Source organism: Balaenoptera borealis (genome assembly GCF_965194805.1).
Source record: "Balaenoptera borealis genome assembly, chromosome: 1".
Lineage (NCBI taxonomy): Eukaryota > Metazoa > Chordata > Mammalia > Artiodactyla > Balaenopteridae > Balaenoptera > Balaenoptera borealis.
In genome coordinates this window covers 174,767,622-174,784,657 of record NC_138860.1, presented here as the reverse complement: position 1 = coordinate 174,784,657, position 17,036 = coordinate 174,767,622, and the positions used below count along the sequence as shown (strand labels likewise).

Here is a 17,036-nt window from a genome sequence, read left to right as displayed (position 1 = left end):
GATGCTTGGGAAGGACACTCCCCACTTTTCAGCAGGCTGGTCTTAAAGGGCCAGCGAGCCCTCAAGTCTCCATTTCGCCCCAGCAGGGGTTCTAGAACTTCTCCACCCAGAAGTGATGATGGGTTTCAGGTCCCAGCAGCCTCCCACTCAACAGCCCCTGGCAGCAGCCACAGCGGCGTCTGGTCCTGCCTTCCTTCATCTTGCCTGAGGAAGATCAGACAGGCAGGGTGGCACACCAGCCATGATTCTAGGGTGGGAGATGGCAGCCTTCAAGCTATGCTTTCCAACATTCAGCATCCTGCACTGCATTCGTTTCTTTTCTAAACCACCTTAAGGCTCGAAGAACTGGTGAAACTGTGGCTTCAGGAGACCGCAGCTGGGGAGAGGCAGCCTCAAAGTGTGGGGGAGATTCCACCCCAGTGGGGAGAGTGGCTGGGGTGCTGGGGACCTAAAGACCAAGGATTTGTCTAAATCAGCCTCGAAGCATCCTGCCAAAAAAGACTGATGAGGCCCCATTTTGAAGACAGGGATAGTCCACTATCTTCTCCCAGCATCTTTTGTGAGACAAGGGTGCTTAATCGGGAAAGAGGGGAGGTGTGGAAGACTTCACAAGTTAGTGAACCCCAGAAATGGGAAGAAAATTGTGTCTTTTTCCGGCAAAAGACCCTAACTTTCTTCACATCCTCAAAAGGGTCTGTAACACCCTAAGGGGGTCCAAAACGCTGTTTTGATGCTTGGGAAGGACACTCCCCACTTTTCGGCAGGCTGGCCCTGAAGACCTGTTTCTGGGGCTGCCACAGGGACCCCAAGGCCTCGCTCTCAGCTTCCTTCTCCCCGCCTTTGCCATTGCCAAAGTCGGGCTGGCGCGGTCTCCCTCCCGCTCACCTCGCCCGCTGCGGCCCACGAAGCGAAGGTCGTTGAACCTGGCCACCTGGTTCTTCATGACAGCCGAGGCGTTGCGCAGCTCAGCGGAGTAATTCTCATCGTTGCCCGCCATCACTGTCACCACCGTTCCGTCTGGCACGTCCCCCAGAGCCACCACCTGAGGGCATGGGGGCAGGGGGACAGCTTAGGAAGGTAGGGGAGGCCAAGGAAAGAAGGGGAGGAGCTGGGCGGGCAGCTCCCCTAGGTCCCAGGCGCACTGCAGATTTTTCAAATGCGGGTTGGAGAAGAGGTTTAAAAACAATAGCGACCTGCCCCCCCAATACAACAAAAATCAAAAGACAAAATCTCTACCTTCCACACCCAAATCCTAGATCAACTGGTTAAGTTACGTCCTGAACAATTTATCCTTTCAATGAAATTTAATCTAAGTGAAAGCAGTGAATGAGCGCAGGCAGTATGCTGTGGGGTGCAGTTCCTCTCTTCCCTTCGGCTTGAGCAAAAGAGGAATCAACACGCTCCTAGCAACCAAGTCTCTAAATGAAAATAATGTCATCAATAATAACGGGACTGCTCCCCACATTCAATTAATGCCAGAGCCCTTTGGGGTACAAAATTTGGTCCTGAAATGCAGCCCAGGCCCAGTTTATCTGCCTCTGCAGAGCCTGAATTCGTTATGGAGGGAAAATGCAAAATGCAAAACAAACTGGTGTTTTCAGAGGGGTTGTCCAGAAAACCCCTTTAAAGTGAGAGAGGGGCTTTTGACAGCAGGAGGACGCACCTGCTGGGAATTGCAGGATGGGGGTGGAGATGCCCCCCCTAATACAGTCTCCCCCACGCCCCCACCCCAAGGAGCATGGGGAGGCAGCTGCCTTTTGAAAAGGAATCAGACTGCAAAGGCAGTCACAGCCATTTAAACGTGGCCACCGCGTGCAGGGACTAGGGATCCAGATGGTAAAAATTTCAAGGAGAAAATGTTTGGGGTCTGATTAAAAAGGCCAGATTTCCTGTCAACATCCTGTCTTCTTTTAATTTCAAAGATTCCTTTTAAGCTCCAAGTGACAGTAAAACCTCCGATCTGAGGATTAAAGTCACACGGGCTTCCCCCTCCCCCTTCTCCCCGGGAGATTTTCCCCACTGGTATTTTAAGATGTCACCCGGGAGACCTCAAAGAGCCACTCATTCCTTTTTCCAATTTGGAGTCGTCTTAATGGGACCAAGGACGGCCTCAGCTGCCAGGAGCCGCTGTTTCCAGCCACCTCAGGCACCCGCCACCCCCAGCCGCTGGCCCTTCCTGCCTTGCCCTTTCTCACGGCAGCTGTGAGAGGTTTAGGGGAAAACCAAGGCGTTTTCGTTTCATCTCGCTGCCCCCTTAAAAAAATGAAAATGAAACAGTCGCCTACTCCCCAGCAAAGAGAAAAAGCTCCTTTGAATGACTGGGGGTTGCCAGGGGTGGGAGCGCCCCCAGTCTCTGCCTGACATTCGGGATCCCGGCCGCAACCGTTTAGGGTTCGTTTAGGCCCCCGATCCCGGCCTAGAGCCTCCCTGTGTAAAATTTCAGAAGCCGGGAGTTGACGGTGTGAGCAGGAAGTGTTTCTGAAGCAGTGCAGAAGGAGGGGTGCTGCTCCTCTGAGAGGCGGGTAGGCCCTCTCCACCCTCCACACCCCGCCTCCGGTGTCCTCGCCCTGGTCCCGGGGCTCCTCTGCTCCGCTGCCCGCAGGGCTGTGTCCGAGGGATCCGGGCTGGGGAAGAGCGAAGCCCCATCCGCCCGTTTCCGCATCAACGTCTCTCCGCAGGGTTCCCCAAGGGTGGAGGGGCCAAATCCTCTAAAAGTCGTCCGTGTCGGGTGCATCCAAGAAGGAACGCCTAAGTCCCCGGCCGGAGCGCGCAAAGAGACCGAAAGCGCCCGTGGCTCGGCTGCTGGGCTCTCGCCGCGGGGTCGCGGGCACGTCCCCTTCCCTCCCTTTCTGGGGCCCTGGCTCCAGCAGCTGAGACGCCCGAAGGCGCAGGGCCGGTGTCCTCCCGCCCGCACTCACCTTGAAGGCGACGGGCAGCGTCTTGTTACAGCGCCAGTGCGAGGGCAGCACGGAGCAGAGGAAGTTGGGGCTGTCGGTGCGCACGAGTTCGCCCGCGTGGTCCGCCAGCACGTCCACCATCGAGCGCACCTCGGGTCGGGCGCGCCCGCCGGGCCCCACGGCAGCCTGCGCGCCCAGCGCGCCGCTGTTCTCGCCCATCTTGCCGCCGCCGCCGCCGCCGCCGCAGGGGAAGGCCGTGGAGGGAGGTGTGAAGCGGCGGCTGGTGCTCGGGTCTACAGGAATACGCATAACAGCGGCCGTCAGGGCACCGGGCGGGCGGCGGCGGCGCGGCTCCCCCGGGGGCGGCTGGCGCGGGCGCCTCCTCGGCCGCCGCTGCCGCGAGAATCGGGAAAGCAGAAGCAGCCGGGCCGAGGCCTCAGGGCGCAGGGGGCGGCGCCCGGGGACGCCTTGCCTGGGCCCGCCAGCCGCGAGGCCTCGCTGCCCCGACGGCCGCGCAGCCGGTCCGCTAGTCCCGCATCCTGGTCGAGCGGCCCGCGTGCGGCCGCCCCTCGCGGCGATTCCGGTTGCCTTGGCCGCGGCGGGGCCCGCGCGGGCTGTGCAGCCACCGCCGCCGCCTCCCGCCCCCGCAGCCCGCTAGCGGCCTCCCCACCGACTCCGCGGCCGCAGCCCCAGAGCAAATCCTCGAGAATCAAGTGGCGGTGCCGAAACCGCCTGCGAGGAGTTAGTACCCCGGGGCCCGCGGGGGCGGGGCCGGCCCGAGCGACGCGTTGTGCAGCCAATCGGAGCCCCCATCGCGGGCACCTCGGCAGCGCCCGCGGGGGAGGAACGGGGACCGCCGAAGGCTGCCCAACGGGGAGGGGCGGAAGGCTCCGCCCCGCCGAGGAAGCCCGGGGTTGGGGCCCCCAGCGCGACCGCCCTGGGCTCCTTGAGAGTTCTGGGGAGCCGGAGCCGAGGCTAAGAATTTGTTTAAAACGTCTAGTTCCTACAGAGGCTCATTTGCCGCCGCCTCCTGACTCGGGGGCTGCAGCTCCTCTTCTGTCTCCCTTCCCGGCCGCCCGCAGCCAGGCCTCCCCAGCTCCAGCTGCTTTCGGCCTGTGAAGCTTGCACCCTCAGCTGGGGGCCGCGGGGGCTTCAAGGCCGGTGACATCCAGCGGGGAGCTGCCCCAAAGTGGCTTCTCACTGCCCCTACCTGTCCCGCAAATTATTTTGACCCAAGAGCCTCCACCGCATAGGAGATTACGCGCGAGCCAGAGGCCTCTGCAGCTCCCAGCTCTGCGCGACTTTCCTCCCGGCCTCGGTGGCTCCGGTGCCAACCTGGGGACAGAGGGAAGGGTGTCCCTTACGCGCCCTCATCGGCTTGGGGGCGAGTAACCCCGTTCCTCTCCGCTCTCTCCTCAAAATAACTTTCAGGATCGCGCAGGCCTCGCTGCGTCGTTCTTCGTTGTGGCAGCCTGAGGGTCTTCGAAAAACGCGGTGGGGCCTGAAAAACGCGAGTGTTTACCCCCGCCCCCCGCCGACCCCGCGCGCATATAAACACTGTCCTGCATCGTGGAAGAGGACGCGAGTCCCTGGTGAGAGGAAAACTGTGCAGAGAACGCAGGAATGGCTGCAAAGCTAAGGGCCCCTTCTTCCAAAGGAGGGAATTTTCATCCACCATGTGGATGCAGACTGGCCCCCGCGGGTCCACGCCCACCTCTTCCCGGAAGGTGCGCTTGGGCCGCGCGGGCAGGGACCAAAGACAGCTCTGCCAAGGCACTGCTCGCCGGCCCTGGGTCCTCGCTCCCACTCCTGGCCGCGTGGCCCAACCATTCCCCGGCGGCAAGCAGGCAAACAATCCCTCTCCCGCCTCCTAGGCCGGGCGAGCGGGCGTAGGGACAGGCTACATCGAGGAGGGGAACTGGAAAGATCAAGCCGCCATTCACACTGGATTATCGCCCCAGATGCGCTCCCTGGAGTCTGGGGAACGAACGCGTGCAGAGTCTCCCCTCCGTTTTGCAGATCGGGTTGGATATTCGTTGTTTCCGGCACTCGACAGGTGCAAAACGACCGATTCCAAGCCTCGGGAGCAAAGAAGCATAGGATCCGACGGTGGCTGCAAGATCTCGCCCTGGATCTGACCCCGGCCCATCGCGCGCCATTTCGTCGTTGCCAAACGAAATCAAGCCCTGCGTCCGCTCCAGGGAGGACCGGCTCTGGCCCAACCTCGACCACCTGGAGAGCTGATCCCCACCCCTTTCGGAGCCTCACGTCAGTCCCTCGGGCCATTTAGAGAGCAGGGACGACGAAGGTCCCTCACTGGACCTTTTTATAGAGCCTACACGTCGGAGTTGCAGATCGCCGGGGCTCAGGCCCGCTCGCTCACGTGAGCGCTGGCACTAGCCGCAGAACTAGAAGAAAGTGAGGAACCGGGACCTTGGCGCATCCAACCTCTGGGAGCTTCCCGCCAGGTAGGGCCCGGGGCCAGGGAGGACGGGCGACGCCGCACTGCCCTGGAGCGGCTTTGGGGCCAGGACCCGCTGCGTCTGGGGTTCGTAAATTCGATTTGTCGAGTGGTTTTGGTTTGCAGCCATGCCCTTACTTGTCTCTCCGCCTGATTTCTCCCTCTTATCCTACGGCGAGTTTACAAATGGGTTTCCTGAGAATAGGACTCCTGTGGATCTTGGCACCTGGCACAGGACCCGTCATGGCTCCAGCCCTAAGGAAGGCGCTCGCTGCCAATGGGCGCCAGAACTAGGGAACCTGGGTTGTAGACGCAGGAGGTCGCCGGGGCCGCCGGGGGAGGAGCAGTTCCGAGATCCACCGCTAGTTGACACCTGCACTCTGCCAGCCGCGGAGATGCCCCGACAGGCTCTGTGCACAGATGTGCGCCAGCTGCGGTCCCGCGTTCAGGCGCCGCCGGCCGCCTCCTGCAAGCTGCCCCTTCTGGACAGACCTCCCGCCCGATTCCTCACCATCTGTGCGGCTACGTATCGGACAAACCAATGGCTTTGTGGTAGACCAGAGGCTGCCCTCTCCGCCCGCTATGGACAAGGACGCTCTCTGCCTTCGCATCTCGGACACCGGAGGGCTCCTGCGCCCTCCGACCCGCTGCAGAACGTTCCCTCTGGCAGAAATGCACAGTACTTTCCTGTCCTGTTCCGGGGCACCGGGGTTGAGGAGCACTCACAGAGGAACAGACCAGCTCTTTCCCAATTTCAACCTAAGGCAAACCTAGTTTGTCCCCACCCCAGACTGACGAACCTAGAGTCACACCTCTCTCTCTCCTTCTCTTCCCACCCCCTCTCTCCCCGTTTTTCAAAGGACAGTTACAGTTGGAAAGCTCCCAGTCCCCAAGCTGGGACACCCAGTTACCCTCTCCCTTCCCCATCTTATGTGGACCGTCATCTCCTCTCCTTCTTCTCTGGGACCGATGGACAAACAGCCCACCTAAGGGAACGCCAAGTTGTCCGTAGCAGGGGGAGGAAGCCAGGAGGTCTGGACCTACCTTGGCCCAGAGCTGGGTAAACAGGGACACAACGTGGAGCCTGCAGAGTCTGGATTCTGGGAGCCACTCCTCCCGCCAGTGTCCTCCACCCCTGGAAGGGGATCCATGGGGTCAGAATGACCCTGCGTCGGGCACCCTCCTCCTGCTGCAGGAGAATGTCTAGGAGTGCGCTCCTAGTGCACTCCCGGTAGTGAGGTGCCTGCACGTGTGTCCCCTCCCACCAGAGAGAGCGCTTCTGAGGGCAGGTCTGATTCCTAGGGAGTCCCAGTGCTTGGGGAGGGGTGAGGACCCCCCAGCTGTGCCAGATAGTGGACGTTTATGCTCTGGAAAACCTTCTAAGAGGTCCGTTGGCTGTGGAAGGAGCTTTGGTCTGCAGTTCCACTGCCTGAGTTCTTCTACCACCTACCGTGATCGAGGGAAAACTGCTTAAAACCTCTCTGAGCCTCTTCTATTTCGTCTGTAAAGCGGGGGTAATAACAGTGGCCTCCTCATAGAATTGTGTGTAAAGTCCTTAGCACAGGCCTGGCACATAGGTGGTGCTCCATCCATTCAAGCTGGCACTGTTGTTTATACTAAAAAAAAATAAGTCCTGATCACCCCTTGTCTGGGGCCTTTGGCAAGTCCCTTCCCCTCTCTGGGCCTCACATTTCCCATTTGTGAAATACCCAGTTCCCAAATTCAAAGCTTCCCCAGACTCGGAACCTAGTCCTTGGCAATCCTGGCCACCTTGGTTCTCCTGGGGGCGGCCTGGGGGAGCTAAGGAATGTCCAGGCAGAGACAGCTTGCAGGAGGGTTTTCCAGCAACCATCATAGGGCTGCCGGTGCCTGAGTCTTGAGGACTCACCTTCCCCTGGGCTCTCAGACCCTCACTCTGGAAACCCACTCGCCTCACTCCCTACCTCCCCACAGACACTTTCCCAAGTAGAAACTGGCCTCAGCCAGCACTGTCAATCCCCACGCCCTCCCCAGGAGACGGCTGTTCCCTTTATCCTGAGTCTCATGGGAGCCCTAGTCCAGTGAATGGACAGAGGACAGTCATCTAGAAGCTAATGGTTTCTCCCAGGCCGGCCTCCACACCCGCTCCAGAGAGACCCATGGTGAAACCTGTTTCTTTCCTAGTGCCCTGGAACCCAAGGTGGAATGTTCCTGTCCCTCACTGAGCCTCAGTTTCCTCTTCTGTGAATGGAGGTCATTCTAATTGCTGCATTTCACAATCTGGAGGGGAGGGGCATTGTGTTTCACCGTATCAAAAATACCATCAATTGTTCCATGTGAAAGAAAAAGAAAGAGAATGCTGCTAATTAAACTAGGACTTGTCTGTATCCTTATTTCAGATATATATTTATACATAGGTAAGTTTTATTATATATGCTACCTATATATCATATATTAAAATATACATATAGAATTAGTGAGAAAAGGTCATGAGAAACAGTAATATGGTTGAGGGGTTGCTGCCTTCGGAGTTGGGAGCTTTCACCCCAGAGAATCCATCTCTGAGGCGTCCCTCCTGGGCAGCCTCTCAGGAGGGCTCCTGCTGATGGGGCTGGAGGAGGAGGACAAGTGGCTTCTCAAATTGCAGAGTTTTTTTTTTTTTTTTTTTTCTCTTTTGGAAAGGGCCAGACTCTGAGGGGAGGGAGAAGGAGCTGGGGAGAGCATGGTGAGTAGGACACAGCTACAGTCTCTGCGGTTAACTGGCTGTAACTTTTGCCCAGGGTCTGCACCTCTCTGAGCCTTGGTCCCCTGGACAATAAAGTAGGAAGAGCAGTAACAGCCATGTTGGCTGAGGTGTTATCAGGTCCAGGCCCTGTGTTTGGGCTTTAAGTGCATCTTTCAATCCTCATGTGTACGAGGTAGGTGTTACGCCCATTTAAATGAAAAGAAACATTGCTCAAGGTTTTCCGGGCTAAGGAGGACAAGAGCCAGATTAAAAACTCAATCTGACTCAAAATTCGGGGAGGAGGCACCTCAAACGGTTATATACGTTCCTTCCCCCTCCTCCCACCAGTGGTTAAATGAAGAAATGGGAAGAGCCCAGTGTACAGATATTGAAAGAGCTCAGTACCGTTAGCTGTGATGATGGTAGGGGAGCTAGAGGCAATAAAATTTGTTAAACAGCAGTGGACTTGGAAATCAGCAGACCCTTCAGAGTCCCGGAAGCGGGTGCAGGGCTTGTCCGCTCCCACAGCCTGCTCTCTTTTCACCTCGGAACCAACTCTCCTGTGAGGAGGCTGACTCAGCTGTAGTCCCCAGTTTACAGATAGGAACACTGAGGTCCAGAACGGGGAGAGACTTGACCTGAGTCACCAGGGAAGAAGGGAGACTTGGACGGAGCTCCTGCAAGGCCAGTGGGCAGCACCACAGCCCGGCGGCCTGACCTCCGCCCACCCTGCTGGAGCCCGAAGATGGAGCCCCGAGCCAGGGCTGCAGGGCGTCCCTCCAGCACCCCCTCCCGGCCAGGTGCGGCCCATCGCTCCAGGAGAAGTGCCCCGTCTCCCTGCAGGCCTCACTTTCACCAGCCTTCTAGGCTTTGGGCCGGCTCTCCGCAGTACCCCAGATGATTTTCACTGTGACCCCGGGTTGGAGCTTCAGGCGGTGCCGGCTCCCTCTTGCCCCTGTAGCCGCGGAGCCCCCCACTCCCACTCCCACCCTGCTGTAGCTCCCCTGGGAGAGGGTGCCCAGCTTTGGGAATGCGAGAGGGAGGACGGAGGGCAGAGGGGTGGTCTCAGCACAAGCCTGGCCAGGGGAGAGGAGGTGGCCCCATCAGTAGCCAGGGAAGTGGATTCTGGCTTTGGCTTCCGCCACTGGGTCTGGTCTTCCTACCACCCTCCCTGTTCCTCACTTTGGTCATCTATAAAACGGAAATAATTCTGGCAGAACGCTGTGGTCTATGACTAACAATTGCCCTAATTGATTGGACTCCTGCTGTGTGCTGGGAGTGCTACCCCAATTATCACTAACCCTTATGAGGCTTCCACAGGGTAGAGATTTTGTTTTCTCCACTTTACAGGTGGGAAAATTGAGGCTCAGAGAGTAAAGAGCTTCTTCCCTTTGGGCCTCAGAACCTGAGAGGTTCAAACAAGAAAGGCTTGAGGGCTCTTCTTTTTTTTTGCAGGATCGTAGTTCCCCCACCAGGGATTGAACCTGGGGCCACAGTTGAGTCCTAACCACTGGACCACCAGGGAAGTCCCTCGAGGGCCCTTCTTTTAACATGACTCCTTGACACAGAGCAGGGTTCTGTCTCTGCTCTGCTGGCTGGTCACAGTGCCTCCATCCACAGCACTGGGTGGGTGCCAAGCTCCTTGCTGGCAGAGCCATCAAATCAGAGGACTCTTCTGTTGGGGGGCAGGGAAGAGCAGGAGAATGGTGAGAGGGGCCTGGGTATCTTGGAGCCCAAGAGGGCTTCAGGGAAGGGCGTGGCCTTTCCCCAGGCCCAGGATGGAGCTTCCGCTCTGGCAGTTAAGGAAAGGGCTCTTCTGAGTGGCTGTTGCCTCTTGCATCCCCTATAGTAGAGGAAACACAGGAGGGCTTTCAGGTTCAAAATGCCTCCAAACCTTAATCAGGTGGCAAGAATAGGAGTCCAAGAAATTGGTAGTCCCAAAACCAATTTTTCCAATAGGATTGGAACAGGGTTAGAATGCTGAGCTTTATTAATCATTACTGACAACAGTTAAAGTTCATCTAGCCTCACAATACTTTTATGAGGGAGGTACAGTTATCACCCCCATTTTACAGGTGAGAAAACCGAAGATAGAGAGGTTAAGTAATTTGCCCAAGGACACACAGCTGGGAAACTGTGGAGCTAGGATTCCCACCAGGCAGCGTGGCCCCAGAGCCCACGTTCCTGACCACCACTCTCTTGTTCTCATGGACCAGAATCAGTTGCTTGAAGTTACAGTCATGGAATAGAATTAGAATCCTGGCATGAGAATTGTGGGCAGGATTCAGAATTTTATAATGTCAGACTCCTCAGGGCTCTGAGGTATCATAGCCAGATCTCCTATTTATCAGATGGTGGAACCAAGGCCTAGGGAGGGGAAGCTGCGACTCAAGGTCACAGCTTTGGCCAGGGGCAGAGTCTGGAACCCCCTCTCACTGCCTCCCACTGACTGTGCCCCAGGGTATCTTTCTCTCCACGCCACCTCCCCCCATGCCTGCCCACCCAGGGCCTCCCGGGCCCAGCCAGTCCCATTAGGGATTTTCCATCGCCCCAAAAAGGTCCTAATGACTATCAGTCCTTGTGAAGCCTTAATTAATCTCAGAGGCCGATGGCTCTGAGGAGACTGGGGGCTTTGGCCTTACGCAGATGAAGATTACGGCTCCATTTCATGTGGTGGTAGAGGAACGCCTCAGACATTCCTGCCAGCAATAAAAGCCACATGGCTTTCAAGCGTCGCCCTTGGAAAAGAAAAAAAGCGCAGCCCTTTGCGGAAAGAAATCAACTATGTGCTGTATGCATGGCATGAGATAAAAACGGGGCAGAATGAGGTGGAAAACAGTTGGTCTTTTATGCAGCCTCCGACGGCCACTGAGAGTGGCAGGGCCCAGCGGTCGTGATCCCAGCTGCAACCCCGGGGAGAGGGGTAGCCCTCCGCATGGTGGTAGAAGCCACAGTGGCAGGGCCTCAGCCCCTCAACCTGAACTGAGTTTGAGCCGCCCCAGATGTCCCACAGGCAGGGCCAGCTTCCTGGGCCCATGACCCATGCAGTCCCACAAAAGGGCCTTGCACTTGGATTCATGCTCTGCCGTCACTGCCTTGACATTAATACTTTTTGAACAAGGGGCCTGCAATTTCATTTTACACTAGGCCCCTCAAATGATATGACTGGTCCTGTCCACAGGTCACCCCATCAGCCCATTGCCTCATGTCTCCTGGCCCCTTCCATGTGCTCAGGCCTGGGGAGAGTGTTTTTTGAGCACCTATATTGTCTGAGGTGAACTTTAAAACAACCTCTTGAATTGGGCAGATGTGGAAACTGAGGCTCAAAGAGGTTTCCATGTGGCAAGGAAGCCTAGATTTGGACTCAGGTCCCTCTGACTCCAAAGCAAGTGTCTGAACCACTCCCCATTCTGCAGTCTTTCATGTTCACCATGCCCAGTGGGGATGGTGAGGTACACGGTCAGGCTTTTTTATTCCCAAATAACAGAAGGGATAATTGAGGCCTGACAAGTGAAGGTACTCATGGTCATACCCAGTCAGTGGGGAATGGGTCCCTCGGTCCTGGACTGGACAACAGTGGACCTGGGCCCGGACCCCTAGGGCTGAGGGGGAGGGGTGCCCCAGTTTTATAGTTGTTTGTTGCACTTGTAAATTTATTAGCTCTTCTGTGTGGGTCATTGCCTTGAGTCTGGCCTTGGATGTAGTGGGAGTCCTGGCCTCCCTCCCCAGCTCTCTGTCCTAAACATCTAGAAGTCCTTCTTTGTGACTTCCTCCACTGTTTCATGCTCCAGTTTTCCTCTGCTACCCTCATTGGTTGGGGAAGCAGTTGTGCCTTATACCTTGATAAACTCCAAGGGCTTCCAATCCTCTATGAATCATAGAAAGTTGGGGTTGAATGGAGCCTAAAGGTGGTCATGACTTATGACCTGGCTGCTGGCCCCAGGGGAGCCGTCCCCTTATTCCTTGCTGGGTAACCTCAGGCAAGCCCCTTCCCTCTCTGGGCCTCAGACACCCCATCGGGGAGAGAAGTGTATTAGCCCACACTTGATCCCCAGGAGGACTGTCCATCTTCAGTGTTCTAGAATTCCATGTTAATCTATGACTGGGGAAACTGAGGCCCAGGCAAGGTCATAGACTTGCTCAAGGTCACACAGGATGCTCACTGGCAGCTGGACCCACCTCTGAGGCTCCTGCCTGATAACCTAGCTTTTCTCTGTGCAAACCTGTGGAGGGACCAACTCTGGTCTTGTCCTCCTTCCCCAGCTCCACAGGCCACCATGGCCTGTCAGGGACCTTAAGTGCCCAGGTCTGGAAGCCTCAGCTAAGGGTCCTCTTTAGGAAAAAATGTGCCTGGTGATGGTAATGTCCTTTTTTTCCCACTCACATTTAGGTTGTGTCATTGTTTCCGTAATAAAGACCTCTATTCCAGGTGTTATAATTTGGCTAGAAAATGGGGAGGAAGGGTCAAACTGTAGGACCCAAGGGGCAGGTGAGGGATAGAGCGCTGGAAAGCCGGGAGAAGAAAGATCTTACTGGACCCAAGGCACACAGGGTACGTGTGTGCACGCGCACACACACACACACACACAAACACACACACACACCTCTTCTCATGGGCACACTCATGCAGCACACATGCTCATGGGCACACTCCCACACACACTCACTGGCAGCTCACACTCACACATCTATGTGGACAAGTCCTCATGGAGCCCAACACTGCTAGGTCACAGCCACACATGTAAACAGTTAAGTGTATGTGTGTGCAAAGACGCTCACAAGGAGACACATCTGTCTGTGTCAACACTCACAGACACATTAGTGTAGACGCAGATAGGCCTCAATAGGCACACGTTAAGTGTATGTAGACACAGACCATCCTGTGGACAGAGCTACATGCAAACTTTGAGGCAGGTGTGGAGTAAGGGCTCAGAGCTTGAATTTGTTCTCTAGCTCAGCTCTGGGAGGAGTTGAACCCTGGCTGTGGAAGTTTCTGCTTCTTCTTAGTTCAGGGACATTGACTCTCTAGGTGGTTTGTGAGCCCGGGGCTTTCAGACACTTACCCCGTATCTGACTGTTAACCTCCTTCCCTCCCAAATGTTCCACGGAGGTGAGGGGAGCCTGCCCTCTTGGTCCAGAAAAAGGTGGCTGTTATATGAGGGCTGCAGGGAGGGTCCCTGAGGCAGCCTGGGCTGGAGGGCAGAGCATGAGCCTGGGGCCCCAAAGCCCTGGGGTCAGGTTCAGGCTGACAGGCCCTGGACATGACACATCACCTTCCTGAGCTTCAGCCACCTCACCTGTAAAACGGGGCAATTACTGCTGCTCAAAGGGGGTCGTGAGGGGGCTTCTGGCTCACATGGGAGCTCAGAAACAGCAGCTGCCACAGCCTGACCACCCCTGGAGGGCGAGTCACCCTGAGCCCCCTCTTTTAAGGCCTAGGTGACACCCCCAGGGACCTCAGCATGGGGAAGAGTATTAAAGCCATGTCATTTGATGAACTGTTAAAGCAACTGGGAACTTTGTCCTGGGGAAGAGCAGGCCTGGGGCTGAGAACTCTGCTTTCAGATCTCTGAAGAGCCCGTGCGTGGCAGGGGACCACACGAATGCTGGGGATGGAACTATGACCAGTGGCTGTTGGGCTCCATATGAGGAAAAGAAGCAGAGACAGAATGAGACATTCCTCTAGAGGTAGAGAGCTCCCCGTCATGGGAGGTATTCAAGTTGAGGCCAGGATATTGTAGAGGGAATTTAAATGTTGGATGGGGCTGGAGGCTGGACCAGGTACCAGTGTCTAGCTTAGGTTTGGCTCGTAGTAAACATTTATTGAACAAATGATAGAGTGAAACCAAAGTTCCATTTGTGACCTGACAGTCTGTGATGCAGGGTCTACCAGCTCTGAGTTCTCACCCTGGCATCTTTACCTGCTAGTGTGTGACCTTGGGCCTCCTCAAGCCTCAGTCTCCTCATCTGTAAAATGGGGAGAATTGACCACCTTCCATGCTCTTCCCTCTAAGTAAACTTTAGTAGTTCAATAGCTCACATCTTTTATTGCTGCCTTTCGGTTCATTCCAAAATGACTGCTCTTATAAATAGAAAATGACACTGAAAGCAGAAAGCATACAGACAAGCAAGATGATGGTTAACACAAAGACCAGGAGAGTGGTTCCCCTGCCCCGCCATGGCAGGGAGAGGGAGAAGGAGGGATGTGATTGGGAAGGGGACACTGGTGGGAGCCCTAAGGTCCACTTAGTGGGTTTTTTTTTTTAACATCTTTATTGGAGTATAATTGCTTCACAGTGTTGTGTTAGTTTCTGCAGTACAACAAAGCGAATCAGCCATACGCATACATATATCCCCATATCCCCTCCCTCTTGTGTCTCCCTCCCACCCTCCTTATCCCACCCCTCTAGGTGGTCGCAAAGCACCGAGCTGATCTCCCTGTGCCATGCAGCTGCTTCCCACTAGCTATCTGTTTTACATTTGGCAGTGTATATATGTCAATGTTGTCCTCTCACTTCATCCCAGCTTACCCTTCCCCCTCCCTGTGTCCTCAGGTTCATTCTCTGCGTCTGTGTCTTTATTCCTGTCCTGCCCCTAGGTTCATCAGAACCATTTTTTTTTAGATTCCATATATATGTGTTAGCATACGATATTTTTGTTTTTCTCTATCTGACTTACTTCACTCTGTATGACAGACTCTAGGTCCATCCACCTCACTTAGTAGAGATTTTTAAAAGCTAGGTGGTGGGTTTATGGATGTCTGTTCTATTATTATCATTTAAACACTATTTATATACACTCCCTGTTACTATATTTTACAAGAAAATATTTTAAGAGAAAAGCAAAAGGTGAAAAAGCCCTCCCTCCCCGAAAAAGCCATCCCTCCCCGAAACCTCTGAAAAAATGATTGACAAAAATGCTGAAATTTGCATAGAGTTGCAAAACTGCCCATGGTGCATCAAAGTTGGAGAGTGTTTATTCTTGGCCAAATCACTGTTTCAACCAGATTGTCCTGTCCACCAGCTCACTCAGCTGAATCATCTGGTGGCCTTGAAGCCATGCTCATTATGGCAGCCCCCCCAAGTGGAGCATTTTGGGGTACCCAGCCCCTGCTGAGCATGCTCCCTACTGAGCTCCTTAAATCTTGCCAACAGCTTTCTAGGTACATGTCATCGGGCCTGCTTTACAGGCGAGGGACTGAAGTTCATTGAGTAAGTCTCCCGGACCCGTCTAGGAAGGGGCAGAGCTGGGATTTGAATCAAGATCTGTTGATGCTGAAATTGTGCCCTGCTGTATGCAGCAGCCTCACCCCAGGGGCCAGGCCCTTCAATATAATAACTAATGATATCCACACTTCACATGTATTATTTCATTTATCCTCACAGCCGCCTTATGTGTTAAGTACCCTTATTATTACTTCCATTATAGCACTAGGAAAACTGAGGCACAGAAAGGTTAATAAGTCGCCCCGGTTCACACCTCGGGTGAATGTCAGAGGTGAGCTTTGAACCTAGGCAGCCTGTGCTGCCCTGCCAGGCCCATGGGGAGCACAGACGCCATGGACACAAGACAAAGCTGTGGCCTGGGGTCCACAGATGACCCCCAGGAACCAAAGGCCAGCAGGAATGGATGGCTGGGGTTGGGGGATGCAGCAGGGAGAGCTGCTCCCAGAGTGACACCAGCCCTATGCAATGAGCCTGTGTCCCTCCCTCTTCGCCTAGCAGGCCTGTGGCCCTTGGGGAGGTGCTGAGGATATGGGCAGAGCCAAACAGAGGCTAGAGCAAGCTCATAAATCCCTGCCTGGCGTGTCTGGGCCACAGGCTCAGACACCGGGCACTCTTTGTCGTTTGCTGTTGGCATGAGTTTGTCCCTGGCAAGAATGTGACGTTCATCACCTGTGCATCTCTGGGTGTCCCTGAGTGACTTCTGGAATGGGATCATAAAATGTGCTCAGACCCTGGATGGGGGCTGCACCCTCTTACTGCCCCATCTCTGAACCTCAGTCAAATCAGGGGTGGGCTTGATGCTCTGAAAGTCCTTAGCTCACAGAGACCTGGTCCCATCCTAGGAGCGCAGGGGGAAATGTTCCCAGTCCTATCCTCGGGGAGCCTTGCACTTGATGGGGGAAGAGCTCGGATGGAAAGGAAAAGGAGAAATAAGCAAAGGAAGGAGGAGGCTCTAGCTAGATTCATTCAGTCAACAAACATTTTTTGAGCACCTACTATGTGCCAGGGGTTATTTTAGGTGCTGAGGATACAGCAATGGACACGATAGCTTTGACTCCAACAGGGAAGGCACAAGATAAACAAGGAGGCAAATACATAAACACGAAGATAGACAGTGGGTGGTCACTAATTCCTTAGACAGGCGGGTCAGTGAAGGTCTCTCGGAGGAGGTGACATCTGCGCCGAGACCTGAAGGTTGAGGAGACTCAGGTGGAGGAAGGGAGAGGGGAGCTGGTGGGAGGGCCCACAGCACGGCAGGAAGCAGCTTCTCCCACCTGCCTTCTCCCACCTCCTCTGCACCGGGCATGTCCATGATTCTAAAACTTGTTTCCCCTTTTCCCCCTTTTTGCTTCTCCCACAATAGCCCTGAGAACCAGCTGGGGTGAATTGAAGTAGCCTGACCTAGAGCTGAGGAAACTGAGGCTGGAGATGAGAGGGGCTTGTACTGCATTCCTTTGTGCTCCAATGCCAGGACCCCACCAGGCCCCATACCCGGCCTGGGGCTCCTCAGGCCGGCCCCACTGTCCAGCATGTTCTTCAACCTCCAAGCCCAGGCAGGCGGCAGCCAGAGTGGAGTCAGGCCATGGGCACCGCTCCTCAGGGGTCACGGGGCTAGAAACGTGGGCCGCTGGGCAGGGCCTGGAAGGGACGGCGCTGGGGGCTGTGCAGGGGTCCGGAGCAGAGGGCGCCCGGCCCTGATTGGAACAAGGTGGCGGCCCCGGGAGCCCGGCCGGGCTTCACTGATCTTG

The 17,036-nt window shown here is 55.6% G+C and overlaps 1 protein-coding gene across 1 annotated transcript in view; it reads right to left on the bottom strand.

Annotated features, from left to right (window-relative positions):
* Positions 1-3,539, bottom strand: part of RUNX3 (RUNX family transcription factor 3) — a 30,244-nt gene extending 26,705 nt beyond the window's left edge. Inside the window, exons 1-2 of the mRNA XM_082342210.1 lie at positions 2,919-3,539; positions 886-1,042 (exon numbers count right to left, since the gene is read on the bottom strand). Of these exons, the coding sequence (XP_082198336.1) occupies positions 886-1,042; positions 2,919-3,206 (445 nt within the window). The 5' untranslated portion in view covers positions 3,207-3,539. The remainder of the gene's footprint in view (positions 1-885; positions 1,043-2,918) is intronic.
* Positions 3,540-17,036: the final 13,497 nt, after the last annotated feature.